Source organism: Hemicordylus capensis, chromosome 1, assembly GCF_027244095.1.
Source record: "Hemicordylus capensis ecotype Gifberg chromosome 1, rHemCap1.1.pri, whole genome shotgun sequence".
NCBI lineage: Eukaryota > Metazoa > Chordata > Lepidosauria > Squamata > Cordylidae > Hemicordylus > Hemicordylus capensis.
Window position 1 is genome coordinate 332,659,186 of NC_069657.1, and position 18,529 is coordinate 332,677,714.

Consider the following 18,529-nt stretch of genomic DNA (forward strand, 5'->3'; position numbering starts at 1 on the left):
AAAAAAATACTATTAAGCAATCCACTTAATCATATTTTTAAACCTAGTAAGTAATACCCAAGCAGAAGTCTAGCTGCAAAAAAATAAGATACCTAGTGCAGAACTAAGTTCATCCTCGTCTCTCAAAGCCAGGCCAGACCCCATTAATCACTCCTAAACACACACAACTAATATACAGGTGGGCCTCAATATTTGCAGGGGTTCCATTCTGCAGCTGTACCGCAGATATGGAAACTGCAAATATCAAATCATTGCTATGGGATCGCAGGGGTTAGGTACCAGTTGGCCATTTTCTGCCAAAAATCAGCTGATTTTCATGGGACGGGTGCTTCTTAACTTGCTCTGCTGGTCCCCCCTGCAAGTGCCTCTAAACTGACCGGAAATCGACCGATTTTCACGGTGGGGGAGCGCTCTTTACCAGTCTCTATTGCTCCCTGCAAGTTGCACTGTGCCCCTAAACTGGCCAGAAATGTCCGTAAACCAGCTGATTTTCGGGGGGGAGCTCCTTACCAGTCTCTGCTGCTCCTCCCAAGTTGCACTGTGCCCCTAAACTGGCTGGCAATGACTGAAAATTGGCTGAATTCTCCCTGGAGGGTAACTTCTTTCTTTGTTCTGCTGTTGTTCTCGAGTCATGCTATGCCCCTAAAATGGCTGAAAATCATGGTTTGTTTTGAGGGTTTTGACAGGAGCCATATTGTGGCTCTGATGCCTAAAATAGCGGCTGGAAATGACCTCTGCTCTCATTTCTGGCCACCCCCAACCTGTAGATAAGCGAGGTCAGTGTGTTTTTAATTGGTCCCCCCACCTTACATATGCTGAGGTCAGGTATCATTTTCCCAACTAGATATGCAAATCCGCGAATAAGGAGGTTCACCTGCACCTTTAACTAAAAGTCCCCTTCTGTCCAGGGGCGTAGCTATAATTGAACGAAAGGGTTCAAAGAACACGGGCCCCCAGCTCCTGAGGGCCCTCCTGCTCCACCCCTCCCTATTTTCTCCATTATCTCCTCACTCTGGGGGGCCGCCAGAGAGAGGGATGAACACGGGCCCTTTCTCCCCTAGCTACGCCCCTGCTTCTGTCAAAGATGCCCTCTCCCCCTTTCACTGGAGTTGTCTTGACTCTAAACCAACAAAAAGAGGCACCAAGAGCCATCAGGTAGTTTAACTCCTACTTTAGCTCCAGAAAAAGCAACTTCTCACCAGGGCTGTATATCCTAAACATAAAAGGGGGGCGGGGGATCATGATCACCCTCATGGAAATCCAGAATAGACTTTAGCCATAGATGATTTAAGCTTATAAAAATCAGCTAATGGAGAAGTCATAGGATTGAATTAAGGCTCTGATCTGAAGTCCCATCCTGCCGTTTTTTCACACATGACTCCTTGGACCCTGATCTTAGCATGAGTGTGATATTTTTATTTGAAAATGTATAAATCATCTTTCTGTACACTGCCTTTTGGGGCGGGGGTTAATTTTAAAACAATAACAAATTTATAAATGAACAAAATTGAAGTGTATAGCAGTTTTACAGCACATCTTGTATGTTGCCTCCTAATCCTACAGTCCTACTATATAAGATAAGTCAGTCTTTATCTTTACCAGCACTCAAGTTGGTAGAAACATCTGTTCTAGTTGATGTATAGTTCCCAAGCAGGGAAGTAAACATGCAGTTCTCCCAACAACTACAGGTGCACTTCGGCAGAGATGTTCATTAATTAGTAGCTTTCAGTCCCGTGCCTTTGTGCCAGTCTAGCAAAGGCAAAAAGATGCTGTGCATGGGGTAAAGCTCCCACATGCTGTACCAAGGGCCATGTGTAGTGATAAATCTTGTATGCAGTTGGGACATGCATTCCCCAATGTTTGCTGTAGCCAGATTGACACAGCTGGCCACCTACCTGAGAAAGGGAGCTTAAAAGAAATTGATCCCTATCAAAGCTGGGTTTTTTTCTTTGGTTATATCAGTTCACAGCCAACTGCTACACCTGATGATTTTTAGCTTACAGCCCTGTTCCTGGAGAATGGGATTAGACACTTTTTGATGTTGGCATCTTCTGTAAATTAGCATGATTTATAGCTGATTCTACTTAAGATTAGCCTTTGCATCTGAAGTGAGGAAGCAGTTGCCTCCACTGTAAATGTAACTGATTTAGCCATTCCTTTGCATGTGAAGAATGTGAAAACCTGTTTCTTGACTGAATGATGAAATGTTTTTTTTAAAATTCATTTCTGAGGTCCCGCTTCTGAAGAGGTAACTACTTTAATAAGTCAATTCAGTGAAAACATGCTGTTCTAGATTTTTCTGTAGAAACAAGAATAGTAATTTTTAGAATCTGGACTACTTAGGAAGAGCAGAGGGAACTGGATGAAATAACCGCAAAGAGACAAAAGAAAGGCAAACATGAAGATGATAAACCCGGAGAAGAAAAGACCATTTTGCATGGTAAGTGCTGTCTTTGGCAAGCCATTTTCTTCATCTACTTTGAAACATTTGATCATCAGGGATGATAATGCATATTGTGGCTTGTTGACTGTGCCAATAATCTTACAGTATGCTGCGTAGGAAGAAATAAAATCTCTAAAAGAAAACATGGTGACAGAGACGCAGGGGGTCCAGCAGGGAAGACACTTGGAAACAGCCTAGTTTTGTTATTTGTGCTAAAGCAGGAAAGAATTTCACTATGTGGTTAAATTTGGAATGTAGGCAGACTGTACTATTGGGAACACTGTGGAAATGTCATTTGCTTGTATATTCATCTCAAATGTCAGTTCCCTGTATCTTAATTTGCCACCCTCATTTGATTGTCATAACTATCGCATAAAAGTAAACCTTTGGAATTTTTATTTTTGTCCTCTTTTAAACTTCTGCACACTAATAAATCTCTCCTCATTTCTTGTAGCTTTTGTTGTTGCCTATAAAGGTTTGAAGTGATAATTTTAAAAGCTTAGTGCTGGTGTGGGTGGAATTCATAGCGATCAGGGTGAAGAGTCTTCGCTGTTCCCTGCCTGTATGTCATCCATCTTTTCAGCATTGTGCCTCTCTCCTTTCTTCCCCCAGCACTTCATATATCAGTCCTGACACAGGTCATGTTCATCTTTTCTTCCCACCCAATTGTTATGCACTATTGGATCAGGGTACTCTGGCCCAAGGCTAACGGGGTACTGCACTCGACCTATTGGACTATCGTCCTTCCCTCGAGGCCCACAAGAAAAGAACTGGGGAGGTTCTGTCCAGCCTAGAGAGACTTCAGCAATAGAAGTGGTTCTGCTTGGCCAGGAGGGATATAGCGGACCCCTGCCAATGCAGCCAGTTGGATTATAGTCCCTTCCCTGTTTTCTTGTTCATAGTTTCATAACACATGTTGGCAAAACCACGTTTCATAAACCACGTTGGCAAAAAAAGTGGGTGAAGCAACACACAGAGTTATGGCAGTAGGAATAGTACAGAATATCATAGCACTGATCAGGGAGCAAGAACCACGGGGAATGGAGTTCATACACACCCCTTCACAATACATTACCATATTGCAAACCAATTCTGATACTTTGGAATGAAATATAGTTATTTTTAATATAGCTACCGTGGGTCACTTTCCCTTCTCAGATAACCCACCCCACAGTAGCAAAGAGACTCTCCAGATTCCAGCTATATAAGATTTAAATTGTCACCATCATCAGTGGCACAAAGAAGCCAGATACTAATATTCTTGTTAAACACTCTGAGTTTAATACTAATACAGAAGATTAATTTGTGGGTCTAAAATGTAGACACTTTTATCAAGTTCTTCTGTATTTGTGTATATTTATTCATGAAATATTTCAGAGAGATTGTTAAAAGAATTTTTGTTATTATTTTTTATTTTTATATGGCTTATTTTTCAGTCAAAGAGATGTATGACTATCAAGGGAGGTCCTATCTTCATGTTCCTCAGGATGTTGGCGTTAACCTACGTTCAGCCGTACCCCCTGAGAAATGCTATCTTCCTAAGAAACAAATCCATGTATGGTCTGGACATACAAAGGTGAGGAAAGATTAACATTTTAAGTTTTCCCTGTTTTTGTGTGATGCATACCTTGTTATCAACTTGGTCTTTTTATTATAACAAAAAAGACTTGGGCCCTTACCATTTTTTCCAGAATATCACAGGGTTGTATCCAAATATAGTCAGTTCTGATGAACTACCATCAATATCAGTGAAATAGGTTAGTTGTGACCAACTTAAATCTCATTAATTTCATTGATTATTAATTAATTAATTAATTAATTAATTATGAAGTTGCATTAATTGGAACTTAGTCACGACTAACTTTCTTTGGATACATCCCCAAAGCTCTGTGCATGTACTTGCGCAAACTGAATCATTGGAAGACCCAACTTTCATTAATTCAGTCAGTGACAGATATAATACCAATGGGGAAATGCACAGTCCTGTGTATGAAACTATATCCGTAGTATAGAAACGGTTGGTTCTAACAGATCGTTGCACTGTTGCTAGAAAATGTTTGGTGCTAGTAATCATGTCATATGCCGTTGTGCATGATTGCTGTTTTTCCTGTTCTCTTCTGATGCCTTTCTAGACTTGTGTTTCCTTGCTCTGTTGCATTCCTAAAAGATAATGGATGCTTTGTTAAGTCAATTTTGCTCTGCATTTCTAACCCATCTCTGTATTCGTTCTAAATACCATTCTGTCCAAGCTGCTCTTTAAACTCGGCCTTGATTCATAGACCCAATCTAGAAGGGCAGTTGGTGCTTAGTTGGTGTTTAAGCTTTTCATGTTACAAAACTTGTATGGAACTGTGTACAAGGCAGCCTTTCATTCTCCCTATATCTTATGTAAGCATTTGGATGTATCCTAGTTAACTACCGTGTTTCCCCGAAAATAAGACAGTGTCTTATATTAATTTTAGCCCCCAAAAATGCACTAGGGCAATTAGCGGTACATCAGAAATTACTGCTAGGTCTTACTTTCGGGGAAACAGGGTAGATGGCTTCAGGGCACGTTTGAAGCTGTATTTCCTCAACACAGGCTTATTTAGATTTGAATTGTAGTGCATAAGGTGCTTGTCAGATTTCCTGTCTTTGCAGCAAGCATTGGTTAATTTTGTTGGTGGCCTGTTTTCAGGCAGTACTAAAAATAAGGGGAGGAGGACTCCAAAATAATATGCATATGTGATTATGACCACATGTCCACCAGTGTCTTTCAAAAGCAAAACTATACATTCTAGCTTAGCAAATTGTTAGGATAACAAAAGTGGTTGTGTGTTTTTTATTTTTCTTTTGCCAGGAAAGAACATTTCTCTGCATAAGCAGACTTTGCATTATCCCAATTCTCACCTGTAGTTTAGAGCCAAGTACTGGTGCCATTAGCAACACATTAGTGTTAGTTTGCTAATGTGTGAAAACATTTTACTATATTCAGAACTGTGAATATAATTTCCTATCTAGGCCATCAATCTTTTTCCATTAAATGTAATGCTCATTCAGTAAAGATGTAAAATGGCTCCCTTAGAGAACTTTTATGGAACTTCTAGCCAAAGTTCCAACCAGTGTCACAGGCTCATGTCATCTGATATTTACTTTTAACGACATTTTGTTTGTTTACTGTAATCCATTATTATGGATTCCTAAGGAACTGAACTGGCTCCGAGACAAGTGTGTCATTATTTCATGCACAGATTATTTATATATTCTGTTGTGTTAGTATTCCCTGTAGAATTTATAGAATTACAAGTGTGTTCATTCTTGTGATCTTATTTATTTATTTATTGTTAAATTTATATACTGGCTTTCATTAAAAACAACCCCAAGGCGGTTTACAAAAGTTTAAAAACATACAATAAAAACAACAATTATTAAGAGTGTTAAGCTAAAAATATTAAACAAATCTGATTTAAAATATATAAAATAAAGGATAAAAGCTATACATGGGTAAAAACACACGGAAGCAGCAATAGAAACAATCATTGCCTGGATAAAAAGCCAAGATTTAACAAGCTTTCTAAAAACTGTGATGGAGTCCGAGGAGCGAATGACCACTGGGAGAGCATTCCAAAGTCTGGGGGCAGCAACAGAGAAGGCCCTGTATTGTGTGCACGACAGCTGAGCTTCCCTTATTGTTGGCACCTGGAGCAGAGCCCCCTTAGATGATCTCGTCAAGCAGGCAGCAATCCTTGGGAACCTGGGCCCAAACCCCTGGGCCTAAACCGCTAAGGGCTTTAAAGGTCAAAACCAGCACCTTGAATTGGACCCAGAAACACACTGGTAATCAGTGCAGCTCTTTCAAAATTGGTGTGATATGATCACACCGCGCAGCTCCAGATATGACCCTAGCTGCCACATTTTGCACTAGCTGCAGTTTCCGGATATTCTTCAAGGGCAGCCCCATGTAGAACGCATTACAGTAATCCAGCCGTGACGTGACTAAGGCATGGGTAACTGTGGACAAATCTGCCTTCTTGAGAAAGGGACGCAGCTGGCGCACTAGGTGAAACCGTGCAAAGGCACCCCTGGCCACCGCCTCCACCTGAGCTTCCAAAAGCAGAGCCAGGTCCAGTAATACCCTTCAAGCTACATACTTGATCCTTCAAGGGGAGTGCAACCCCATCTAGAACAGGTAGAATCACCTCATCCCAATTGGCTCTCCTACTGACCAACATTACCTCCATCTTGTCTGGATTCAGTCTGTTTATTAGCCCACATCCAACCCATCACGGCCTCCAGCCCCCGATTCAGGCCATCCACCTTGTACCTAGGATCAGGTGACAAGGAAAGATAGAGCTGAGTATCATCTGCATATTGCTATTGCTATATTGCTGACAACTCAGTCCAAGTCTCTAGATGACCTCTCCTAGCAGCTTCATGTAGATGTTAAACAGCTTGGGGGACAAAACCGAACCCTGTGGGACCCCACAGGCCAATGGCCATGGGGCCAAGCAATAGTCCCCCAGCACCACCTTCTGGACCCTCCCCCCAAGAAAGGATCGGAGCCACTCCAACACAGTACCTCCAATTCTCATACTCAAGAGGCGGTCCAGAAGGATGCCATGGCTGATGGTATCAAATGCCACTGAGAGGTGCAGCAGATCCAACAGGGACGCACTCCCCCTGTCTAGTTCCCAGCGAAGGTCATCCACTAGAGCGACCAAGACAGTTTCAGTCCTATATCCAGAGCAGAAGCCAGATTGAGAAGGGTCCAGATAATCCATATCATCCAAGACCTTCTGCAGCTGGGTCCTGCAGAGACCCTCTGAAGCTGGTACAATCTAAGTTCCTGCAGATTTCTATGAGAATTCCTCAACGGACTCCCAGAAATTCTGTGCTAAACACCAAAAAATTATCATGGCATTCCTTTCAGGAACAATGGCTTTCAGTGATCTCCTCTTCTCTTTTGCAGCTGCCTGTCCCTCGCAAAACTATGTGCCTGGGGTTAGAATAAGCACCTTGGTTTGTGCAACTCTTCCTTTGTTTTTCTTTCATATTTTTTGCCCAGGGTTTCAATCCGATCTGTATTATATTGCATATCAGCTATATGTTCTTTATACCTTTTTAACAGGGGTCTCCCTGTCTCCCCAATATAAAATAACATTCCATACATACTATCTTATACACTGTTCCTTTAACTTGGCACCAACCCTCCTCCTCCACAAATCCAACAACCCCTCATCTCACATTTACGATAATAAAGTCTAGACTTTACCAAATGCTGTTTTAAAGTAATAGGTGCTGTGCAAATTACATTCTGTGCAAATTACATTAATATTAAAGAGGAAATGAGAAGGGCAATGGAATTTATTGGTCAATAAAAGGGCTAATTTTTGAAAAGCTGCTCATCTCCTCCTTCCGGCTTTTCTCCTGCCCTTGGATGGGTTATCTAGTTTGTTACTGTACTTGTGCTCAAGTCCTCCCAGCTGCTTGAAATAGAGCATTGACAGTGATGGTTGGACACTGAAATGTTTTTGCTCAAGTAAGATATTTTATATGTTGTATGCATTAAAATGATCTAAGTATTTCATCTGAAGAATGGGAGTATGTGTATTTCATTCCCATTATTTCATCTTATAAGCATACTGGGGGGAAAGAATATTTTAGGCGTTCTGTTCTGTTTCACAGTTATGTTTTTATTTAAAGGGAGTCAGTGCTGTGAGGCTGTTTCCTCTTTCTGGCCACCTGCTGCTATCTTGTTCCATGGACTGTAAAATTAAGGTGAGTAGCTTCAAAACAAAAAATAAATGAATTCAAGGTCAATACTTACATGATGTTACATTCACACCAGCTAAATTTTGGCTGTGCCTCCCCTTAACTCTGTGACAAGTACACTTGTCTTTGTATTGCACTAAAAATATCTAGTGTCTTTCTGGTTAATGGCCTTTTTGTTATTTTAAATACTTTTGGAATTCTCTCTCTTCGTGGAAATACAGTAGCTTGTTTTCTCATTTTATATTTGACTTAATTAAATATACCAGTGCTGTATAACAGTTATTTACCACTTTTCAACAAAAGTTCCCAAAGTGGTTTACATAGCTATAAACAAGCAAACAAAATGACTCCCTGTGCCCAAAAGGCTCACAATTGAAAAAGTCATAAAAGATAGACATCAGCAACAGCCACTGGAGAGATACTGTACTTGGGTTGGATAGGAACAGTTCTCCCCCTGATAAATAAAGAGAATCGCCACTTTTTAAAGCTGCCTTTTTTCTCAGTTAACAGGGGATATAAAAATCACAAAATGGTTTTAGCAACAGAAATCTCACTGCAGTATGTCTGTCATTGAGAAATATAAGCAGATAAGAATGTTAATGTGTAGGAATTGGTATTCATTCCCCACCCCCCGCCCCAATCCTTCTTGACTTGTAGCTTTTATTAAGTTCATAAAACTCACATGTAATATTCTGGTGAGTTTTGATGTTTCCTTTTACTACTTTCAATAATGTGAATTTTAAATGAATGGCTATCATCTGTTCAGCAGTTCTGTACAGAGCCACAGTAGTCCATTTGTGTGGTACGGTGGGCATGGTATACGTGTGCCCCTTTACATCACAAAGAAATTGCTTCCTGACTAAGATGTCCTTCCATAAAGTAACACCTGAGGTACCTCTCTTCATAGAGTACCTCATGGCCTAATTTCTTCCACCTGGAAAGCAGGAAGGGGAAAGACTACCCAGATTGAGCCCTAATGCACACAGCCCTCTGTGTGCCTTATATATCTCATCTGTTGTTTTATGTGCATGGTGGAGTGGAGTGGTATCCTCCTGCTGCCCCACCACAGCAGTGGATCACCACACAGGTGTAATGTTTGAACTAAACTATGCTCAACTACTTTGAAGAGCATAGGAATTCTCAAACAGCCTGAGCATTATCTGAGTGAGACGAGTAGGGTAAGGATTGATGGAGGAAGAAATGGCAGCAACATCTTCATTGCCACTGATGCTGCAGTGTAAAACTTCAGGAAGTAGCTCGGAACCTAAACTCTTCTGTGAATCAGTAGGTATTAACAAGTGCATTTACAGATGGGTTTGCTTTGAAATAACACCATAAATAGTTTATGCATACAACTAGACAGATATGTTTGCATTTGACTGTTAATGAAAGCATTTTACTTTCTTTTTAACTCCTTAGCTCTGGGAAGTATATGGAGAACGAAGATGCTTACGTACTTTCATTGGTAATTTTTTTTTTAATGTAATGATTTTATTTAACAGAAAATTACACTGCTTCAAATGTCAATTGGGCACTTTTATTTATCAGTGGGGTAGGCAAAACATTCATTTTTGCCTCAAGTGAATAATCATTATATATGTCACTAAGGAATCTCAGAAAATAGTGATTGACAATGGTAGTTGAAAATCCTCAGTCAGTGAAATTTAGCTGGATTTAATGGAATGCTGTCTTACCAAGTTGTGCAAGTTAGTTCAAATGTCCATAACTTTTAAAGCTGGTAAAATCTCAGTTGAACTTAAATACTAAGTGATACCTATAGTAAATTATGACAAAACAGTATCATCACTTTTTAATTATATTGACTTAAACCCATTAAGACAAATTCTCTACCATGGTATATAATTTCACTGAAATGAAGTGAGGCTGGAGCTGGGGCCAGGAGAGAGCATCCCCACAACATAAGTATATTTCTTCCACCACAGAATTCAGAAGTTTGGTAGGAGGGGATTTGCCAACCCCACTCCACTTCTCCTATTTCTTGCCTTATCTGGAAATAGGTTTAAAATACAGCCAAGCCAGAGAAAATTGATATGATGAAACTCTTACCAGCTCTTTAATAATGGAATAACTAGGTCTCATCATCTTTCTTAAGAGCTGAATTATTATTGTTGAAAAGCTCTTCACAAAAGCTTTGAGTGGGGGCAGGGGGAATGAAGAATTCCAATCCCCCCCCCATAACCAAGGGCTTAAAAATGCAGGTGAGGTATTTTTAGATATGTGAACTACTTAGCACTCTTTTCTCTGTCCTCCAAGCATAGTGCTTCCTTTTGATGTGGAGACCATTTTTTAAACTGTTGCAAAATCAGTGCACATAATTCAACTGTGGAAGTAGCCTTTCACCTCTGGTTTCTGGGACGTGAAGAACCTGAGAGCAGATTAAATGCAGTTCAAAAAAAGAATTCTGTAGCATTTCTTCACAGTTGTATTTTTAGAACTGTGACTCATGAGAGAAGTTTTTGTGAGCTTGTGCATCCATTGTTGAACTAAGAACTATGTGTGCAAAAATGGTGGCATATGTGCAGTTCCCATACTGGACTGGAAAAACTATTCACAAAACTGAACAGTTGGTTAATGCTCTCTGGTGAGGTTCCATGCTTTGGGGGCCAGATTGCAGGCCAGATGCTGTGCTTCCAAACCCTGTTCCCTCCCTCAGAAGTTAAGTGTGCTTCCCTTTCCTGCTAATACAGGAGAACCTTAGTATTTGCAGAGGTTCCGTTCTCCGCTACTACCACGGATATGGAAACTGCGAATACTGAGTCATTTGGGGGTATGTAATCTGGGGGTTATGTTCACAGAGGTTGGTAAAATGTGATTAAAGGCCCTAGAAATGTGAGGTGACATGGCCTACCATGCTCCACGGGTCCCTAGCAGGTCAGCAGTGCCCCCCAAGAATAAAAGATTGGCAAAAAAACCCCACAGTTTCCCCCGTGTATTTTGACAAAATGAGCCTAAAATGGTTTCCAGTATCAAAATGGCAGTTGGAAATTACCTCAGAGATCATTTCCAGCCACCCCCAACCATTGGATACATGGATTTAACCCTTTTAAAACCTTTCCCCCGCTTGTATACCAGGGTCAAGTGTCTATTACCTGACCATGGATATGCAAAACCACAGATAGTGAGTCCGCGATTAATGATGCTCTTCTGAATTTTTTTTTCATCCCATAGGACACAGTAAAGCTGTTAGAGATATATGCTTTAACAATGCTGGGAGCCAGTTTCTCAGTGCTGCATATGACCGGTACCTTAAACTTTGGGACACTGAAACAGGTATGTGTGCATCCAGGTATTTGTCATTTTGAACATGACAGTAGGTTGGATCTTAAATGTGTCTGAAAGCCTGTTCCCACAGAGAAACTCTTTCCACCCACTCATCCCCACAACAGCCCCATTTCATCCTCCCAGAGTCTCTATTGAGGGTTGGGGGACTCTTGGGAATGGGGCATTGGAGGGCTGATTTGCAGAGATTGGGCAGGAGGCCCTTTGCATAAGTGAAAGCAGGAGTGGGGCTATGCTCCCATCCCCCCACAAGTACCAGAGCTATTAGTCTGCAACACGTCTGCAGCACCAGCACATCTCATGGAGCACCAACGCTTTGTTAGGATTTCATCCCCTCTAGAGGGTAATTTAGTATTCTAGGTCTGTACAAAAGTTACAACTCCTGTAGAATCTGCTTTCCTTTCCCCCACAAAACACAAGTGCCCTTTTTAATGAAGATGATTTTTATTTATTTATTAATGTTTACCCTGCTACATGTTTTCATGCAACCCTCTGGGCAGCTACCATAATACGCAGCTACAATTTAAAAAAACAAATGCTACCATAATAAGCAGCTACGGTTTTTTTTTTTTTAAACAGTCTTGGAAAATAGTAAAAAGGGGATATTCAGTGATTGACTTTCTCTTTAGGACAGTGTATTTCAAGATTCACCAACAGAAAAGTTCCTTACTGTGTGAAATTCAATCCTGATGAAGATAAGCAAAATCTTTTTGTGGCAGGAATGTCAGATAAGAAAATTGTACAAGTAAGTAAAAAAAAATCATACCTTCCCCATGGTAATGCAAAAGCAGTTTGAAGATCGGAGTCATTTGCCTCTTAACTAAAATTCATAGCCCATCCTTGGAATAATAATAGCATTGTTACAATGCTATTACAATACAAGAATAATAATAATAATAATAGCCTGTAAGCCACTTTTATTCAGATCAGAAATGCATGCTAGAACATTGCTTTTTCTATTCTGGAACGTTTCTCAAAAACAGTATATCAGTTGCTTCACAGGTGTCCTTTTTTCAAGTAATAACTTAAGCAGAGCAATTATTTTGCAGTGGGACATTCGAAATGGAGAGATTGTACAAGAGTATGACAGGCACTTGGGAGCTGTCAATACCATTGTGTTTGTGGATGAGAACAGGAGATTTGTGAGCACATCTGATGACAAGAGCTTAAGAGTATGGGAATGGTAAGTGAAAGTATAATTGTTTCTGACAGTGACTGAACAGAAAGGAGGATACAGTTTAACTTGGAATAGTGCAATGTGGTGTTTGTCTCCCCCCCCCCAATATTCATGATCGTATCGAGATATATAGTTGGTTTAGACTGCTTACCTGTGAATTTTAAACAAAACAAAATGAAGTCTCTAGACTTAGTTCACAGCTTAGACCCAGTACAGAAGTAGCAACTAACCAGTCATTTAGGGAACAGGCGACAGAACTGCAATCTTCTGCCCACCGTTATTGTGTTAAATATGGCATGATATGGTTCTGAATACAATTTTAGGAGTGCCCTTAACGGAGTTGGTGCTGAGAGTTTAAATTTTTTTAAAATTCAGTGTGTGTGTGTGTGTGTGTGTGTGTGTGTGTGTGTATAACAATGTAATTACAACAAAAAGGTTGAGGGGAACCCAGAAACAAACTGGGGGAGGAAAGGGGGTTAACACTGATTTGAAGTAAACAGAGGAAATTATGCAAATAACCCTAAATAGTCCTTCCACATCCTCTTTCAGCATACAACAGTAAAGTGGTCTATTTAAAAGTTGCCAGATTAGAGAGGTTTTCTATCAATTGATAAACTGAGGGGCTGAAATGATCTTTCCAACACTATAAAATAATATGCTTAGCGACAAGTAGTCCATGGGGGAGCCATGATCTGCTACCCCAAGAGACGTTCCACACATGTGGTAAATAACCAAGAAGGATTGTTCTGTCACAAAACTTAAAATTGGAATCAAAACTAGGTTGATGTGGTCAATCACGTCTTGCCAAAAGGGAACTTATTACAATGCAGCTCCATATCATATGAATTGAAGAGCCTTCAGCAACACTACAGCGCCAGCATAAGGGAGAAGCAATGATATGTTTACAGAATAAGCATTCAGGTGTCCAGTAGGTGCCAGTAGGAAAATCATTTTTTTCTAGATAAGCCTCAATTTAACGTCCTAGGGTATAAGATTTTAGGCTTTCTAGCATTGGTCCGCTGGGCTGGAAGGATCTGGGTTTCCAATTCCTCATTCCACAGCATGTAGGAGCAGCAATAAGTCATATTTATTGTGGGAGATGTACCTGCGGTATAAGCATATGTTGGGTTTAGGCAGATCAGCAATGCAAATATGTTCTAAAACTCTGGGTACTTCAGAAGCACCTAGAGCAGAGAGCCCAAATCTGGAAGTTATAGCATGTTTCAGTTGCAGGTATTGCCATTGAACTGTCTGGGGCAGATCATACTGTATGCACATCTGTTCAAAAGGCAGGAAATTGTGACTGGTGTCTAAAATTTGGTCGAGTTAAAAGATTATTTCTGGCACAATTATTCCACATAAACATATTAGCAGCTATTTTGATTTCAGGGTTTAACCAAAGGGTCATTTTGTCATGGGTGTAAGGTTCAGAACCATTGTGATGGCACAAAGCACACTGTGCTTTTCTCAAAGCCTTGATGGTAGGAGGAGAGATACATCCAGTATGTGAAAATTTGGAGCCCAATATAGGTCAGCATGATAGAGGTTTTACAAAAGAGACCTTTACATGCTGGATGGTGGGAAGATCATGTTTTAATTTAAAGTCCTCCCTCCCCCCCCCCGGTGGAAGCATTCTGGTGAAATACTGGTGGAACCATTTGAAAAAGTGGCTAAAGGAGCTTTTATGAATAAATGATGGGAGACCCCTTAATACTTAAATGGGGAAGGAGATTCATTTAAATTATGTATGTTTTACCCCAAATTTAGTTAGGTAAGAAGATCGATCTATCATTATCGAGTTTCATTTGAGAAAAGATGAGATTAAGATTCTTGAGGAGGAGATATTACAGATGACAATAATTCCTAAGTACTTAATTTCTGTTTGGCAAATTTTAAAATTCCAATTATGAAACAAGGAGGGAGGAGAATAGGTCCTCAGAGGCATCAGTTCAGACTTGGACTGGAGAATGGAGAAGCCAGTTGGACAAACTTCTGAATTAAAGAAACGAAAGCTGGGATAGAAGAAGCAGGATCCTCTATAAAAAGGAGAGTGTCGTCAGTTTATGGAGCTATTTTGTGCTCTAATCTATTTATTTATTATTATGTTGTTGTTTACACAGTCAGACAGGTGTTATTGACTGGTTTGTTTTGCCCAGACATCGAGTCCTTCCCAAGGACCTGGGATGCCAGAATTTTATTATCATGTTGTTGCTGTTATTATAGATATCATCGCAGAATATAGGATGTTCCCAGTAAAGTTTATTTTTGTAATTGGCTGATGGTGATTTCTGTGGCCCATATGGTGTTGAGGTGCTCTTCAAGTTGTTTTGGAATTGCACCCGAGGTGCCAGTTACCACTGGAATTATTTTGGTCTTCTTCTGCCACAGTCTTTCAATTTCAATTTGTAGATCTTTGTATTTTGTGATTTTTTCTATTTCTTTTTCTTCTATTCTGCTATCCCCTGGTATTGCTATGTCGATTATTTTGACTTGTTTTTCTTTCTTCTTGACTACAGTTATATCTGATGTATTGTGTGGCAGATGTTTGTCTGTTTGTAGTCGGAAGTCCCATAATATTTTTACATCTTCATTTTCTTCAACTTTTTCAATTTTATGGTCCCACCAATCTTTGGCTACAGGTAGCTTGTATTTTTTGCAGATGTTCCAGTGTATCATCCCTGCTACCTTGTCATGCCTTTGTTTGTAGTCCGTCTGTGCGATCTTTTTATAACAGCTGATTAGGTGGTCCATGGTTTCATCTGCTTCTTGACAAAGGCGGCACTTGCTGTTTGTGGTTGATTTTTCGACTTTTGCTCTTATTGCATTTGTTCTTAGTGCCTGTTCTTGTGTAGCCAGTATTAAACCCTCAGTTTCTTTCTTCAAGTTGCCATTCTTAAGCCATTGCCAGGTCTTGGTGATGTCTGATCTTCCAGTGATACTGTGCAAATATTGACCATGCGGTGGCTTCTTTTCCCATTTTTCTTTCTTCTCGACTACAGTTATATCTGGTGTATTGTGGTGATGATGATGATGATGATGATTAAAACTTTTATACCACCCTCCCAAAAGGCTCAGGGCGGTTTACATTAAAACACCATTAAAATCAGTTAATTAAAACAAAAATTATAAAGCATAACACAATGATTAACAATTAAAAACATCATAAAACAGCAATTAAATAATCAGAACAATTTAAAAACAAGTTTTTAAAAGCTGAGAAAGCCTGGTTGAAGAGATGTGTTTTCAGAAGTTTTTTAAAAATTGCAAGAGATGGGGAGGCTGGTATCCCAGCAGGGAGTGCATTCCACAATCTCAGGGCAGCAGCCGAGAACGCCCATCTCTGTGTAGCCACCAAACGAGTTGGCAGCAACTGGAGACGGACCTCCTCAATTGACCTCAATGGGTGGTGGGGCTCATAGCGAAGAAGACGCTCTCTTAAATTGTTAATTGCTATGTTAATTGTTTGATGGTAGGATTTTGTTTGACTGCAAAAGCCACAGCCTATAAAGCTAAATTAAAAAGAAGAGGAGATAAAGGACAATCTTGCCTGGTGCCTGGAGAAAGCCTGAAGGATTGACAAACCTCCCCTGCAAAAAAAAAAAAAATTGAGCTTGAAGTTTAGAGTATAAAATACCTAGCCAGTCTGCGAATTCAGAAGAAAATTCAAATGTGTACATGACATAATTTAAAAAGGACCAGGATAATTTATCAAAGGCTTTCTCCGCATAGAGAGAGAACAGCAGTGGGCATAGATGTATTCTGAGACAGTGAAACTAATTGGCCAGTTGCTCTCCCCTTCTAAATATAAGAGAATCACCACTTTTTAAAAGGTGTCTCTTTGCTCAGTTAGCAGGGGCAACTGCCTAGAGCCATATCCGCCCTGGCTCTATGATTCATCTAACCGTAAAGGGAATACTAAGGTTGCTTTGCTACCAGTAGCTAAAGAGTATAGTGAAACACTTTCAAAAAACATGGAAAGATCAATATCATTGGGCTCAGAATCAGCAGTACAGAACTCAGTATACAGTTTTTAAAATCATTAATGCCTTAGGTGTGAGGTATGGATAGTCTGCTGGGAGTCCCGAATATAAGGAATTAAGTTATGTGACTGAGTTTGATTTAATCTGTATGCTAAGAGTTTTCTTGCATATTCACTCTCCCAATGCCTTTATTTTTAGGGCCCATTAGGGCCCATTCTTCCTTGGAGGCATAATATTTGTTCAATTCAAATTTAGCATGCATGAGATCATGATAGAGTGATGGAGATGGATTACAGGCATAATGAGTTAGAAGAGTCTTCACTTGACTCCCCATTTCCCACTAAGATCTATTTTGGCACCTTTTCTTATAGAATGTGGATGATATAATACAACCCCTAATGAAAGCCTTATAAGTACCCCATTCAATAGCCTCTGTAAGAGAGGAGCCTATATTCCATTCAAAAAATTCCTTCAGTTCCATTTCACTTTTGACACTTGGGTCTTTTAAAAGAGAAGTATTGAAGCGCCATATCGAAGATCTAGGATAGGATGGATCTAATGGTAAATTTAAAGATACTCAAGCGTGGTCTGAAATGGTTATTTATTTATGTATTATTGTTTAACACATTTATATTTTGCCTAAAACGCAAGTCTCTGAGCAGTTTACAACAAAAACATCAGTGTTGTTATGGACAACAGAAGGGACTAATGAAGATGAAATTAAACAGTCTAAAATAGTTCTTATTGATAGGAGAAAAATGTCTGCCTGCAATACTCACCATATGTCAATCAGAGTAAAATCAGTCATATATTAATGTAAGGCTGCTCTGATTGAGTGTAACTTGTGTGGGGAAGTGATTGGATCTAAATAGGATCCAGTATTTTATTAAAATCCCCACCAATTGTTAAATGGTCATATTCTATAGATGAGGGGTAAAATGTGCATGTGTGGAATGTGTCTGGATAGTCAATATTTGGGCCAAATAGATTCACAAGTGCCAGCGTGGTGAATAGGGTTTTTCCATTCAAAATCAGAAAGCAGCCATTTGAGTCCGTGAATTCTTTACTGCCAAGTCAATTTCTTATAAATCAAAATCATTACCCCACAGGCAGAAGCTTCACCAACCCAATCTTTACACATTCTGTCTTTATCTACTGGAAGCAAATGAGTTTCCTGCAGTTTCCTAATGCCACCTCAGTGTGCATTTTTAAAAGCTTGGTCAAGCCCTGTCTGCACTTTGCTGGACTGCCTAAACCACATGTATTCCAGATGACAATATTAACAGCCATGGTATTCAAAATAATATTAAAAGAGTGTGGCAAAGTGGAACGAGGAGGAGGAGAACCCAGATTATACACTTACCCAAGGGCCAGACAATAACAAGACAGAAAAAGACTTTATGATGGAAACAACAATCCAAGGGCAGCAGACCATGGTCCTGAGCACCAGGTGGTTTTAGCTTCTAATTTGGAGGAAAAGAATTGATTAGAATAATATTCATAGATGCTCAAAATATTATAGCAAGGAACCATTATAAGCATGCACCAGAATTCAGAGTGTTTGTATTAAGAGAGCTTCTGCAAGAACCAGGACTGTGAAGGATGATTGTAACCAAGATGGATTTTAAAAGGTAAGGTGTACTACATATGACTAGGGAAGTTAAGAAAAAATAGAACACAAATGCGAGACCGAGCAACAGGCTCATGTCCCTGTTTAAAGAAAACATTAACTGCTTCCAGAAAGGAGGCAAAAAATACACACTAATAGCACAGTGTGTAGGAGTCCAATCCTGCTGTGCCGGGTTACTGAAAGGTGGGGGGGGGGGGGGGAAGAGAGCCCAGACTCACATGCATCTTAAGTAAAAGTGAGATGGACAA

General features: G+C 40.0%; 1 protein-coding gene across 2 annotated transcripts in view; it reads left to right on the forward strand.

Moving 5' to 3' along the window:
• Positions 1-18,529, forward strand: part of CDC40 (cell division cycle 40) — a 105,161-nt gene that overhangs the window by 60,866 nt on the left and 25,766 nt on the right. For both annotated transcript variants that reach the window (XM_053300753.1, XM_053300835.1), the window contains exons 6-12: positions 2,344-2,440; positions 3,880-4,019; positions 8,126-8,200; positions 9,614-9,659; positions 11,384-11,485; positions 12,124-12,239; positions 12,544-12,677. In XM_053300753.1, coding sequence (XP_053156728.1) covers positions 2,344-2,440; positions 3,880-4,019; positions 8,126-8,200; positions 9,614-9,659; positions 11,384-11,485; positions 12,124-12,239; positions 12,544-12,677 — 710 coding nt within the window. The remainder of the gene's footprint in view (positions 1-2,343; positions 2,441-3,879; positions 4,020-8,125; positions 8,201-9,613; positions 9,660-11,383; positions 11,486-12,123; positions 12,240-12,543; positions 12,678-18,529) is intronic.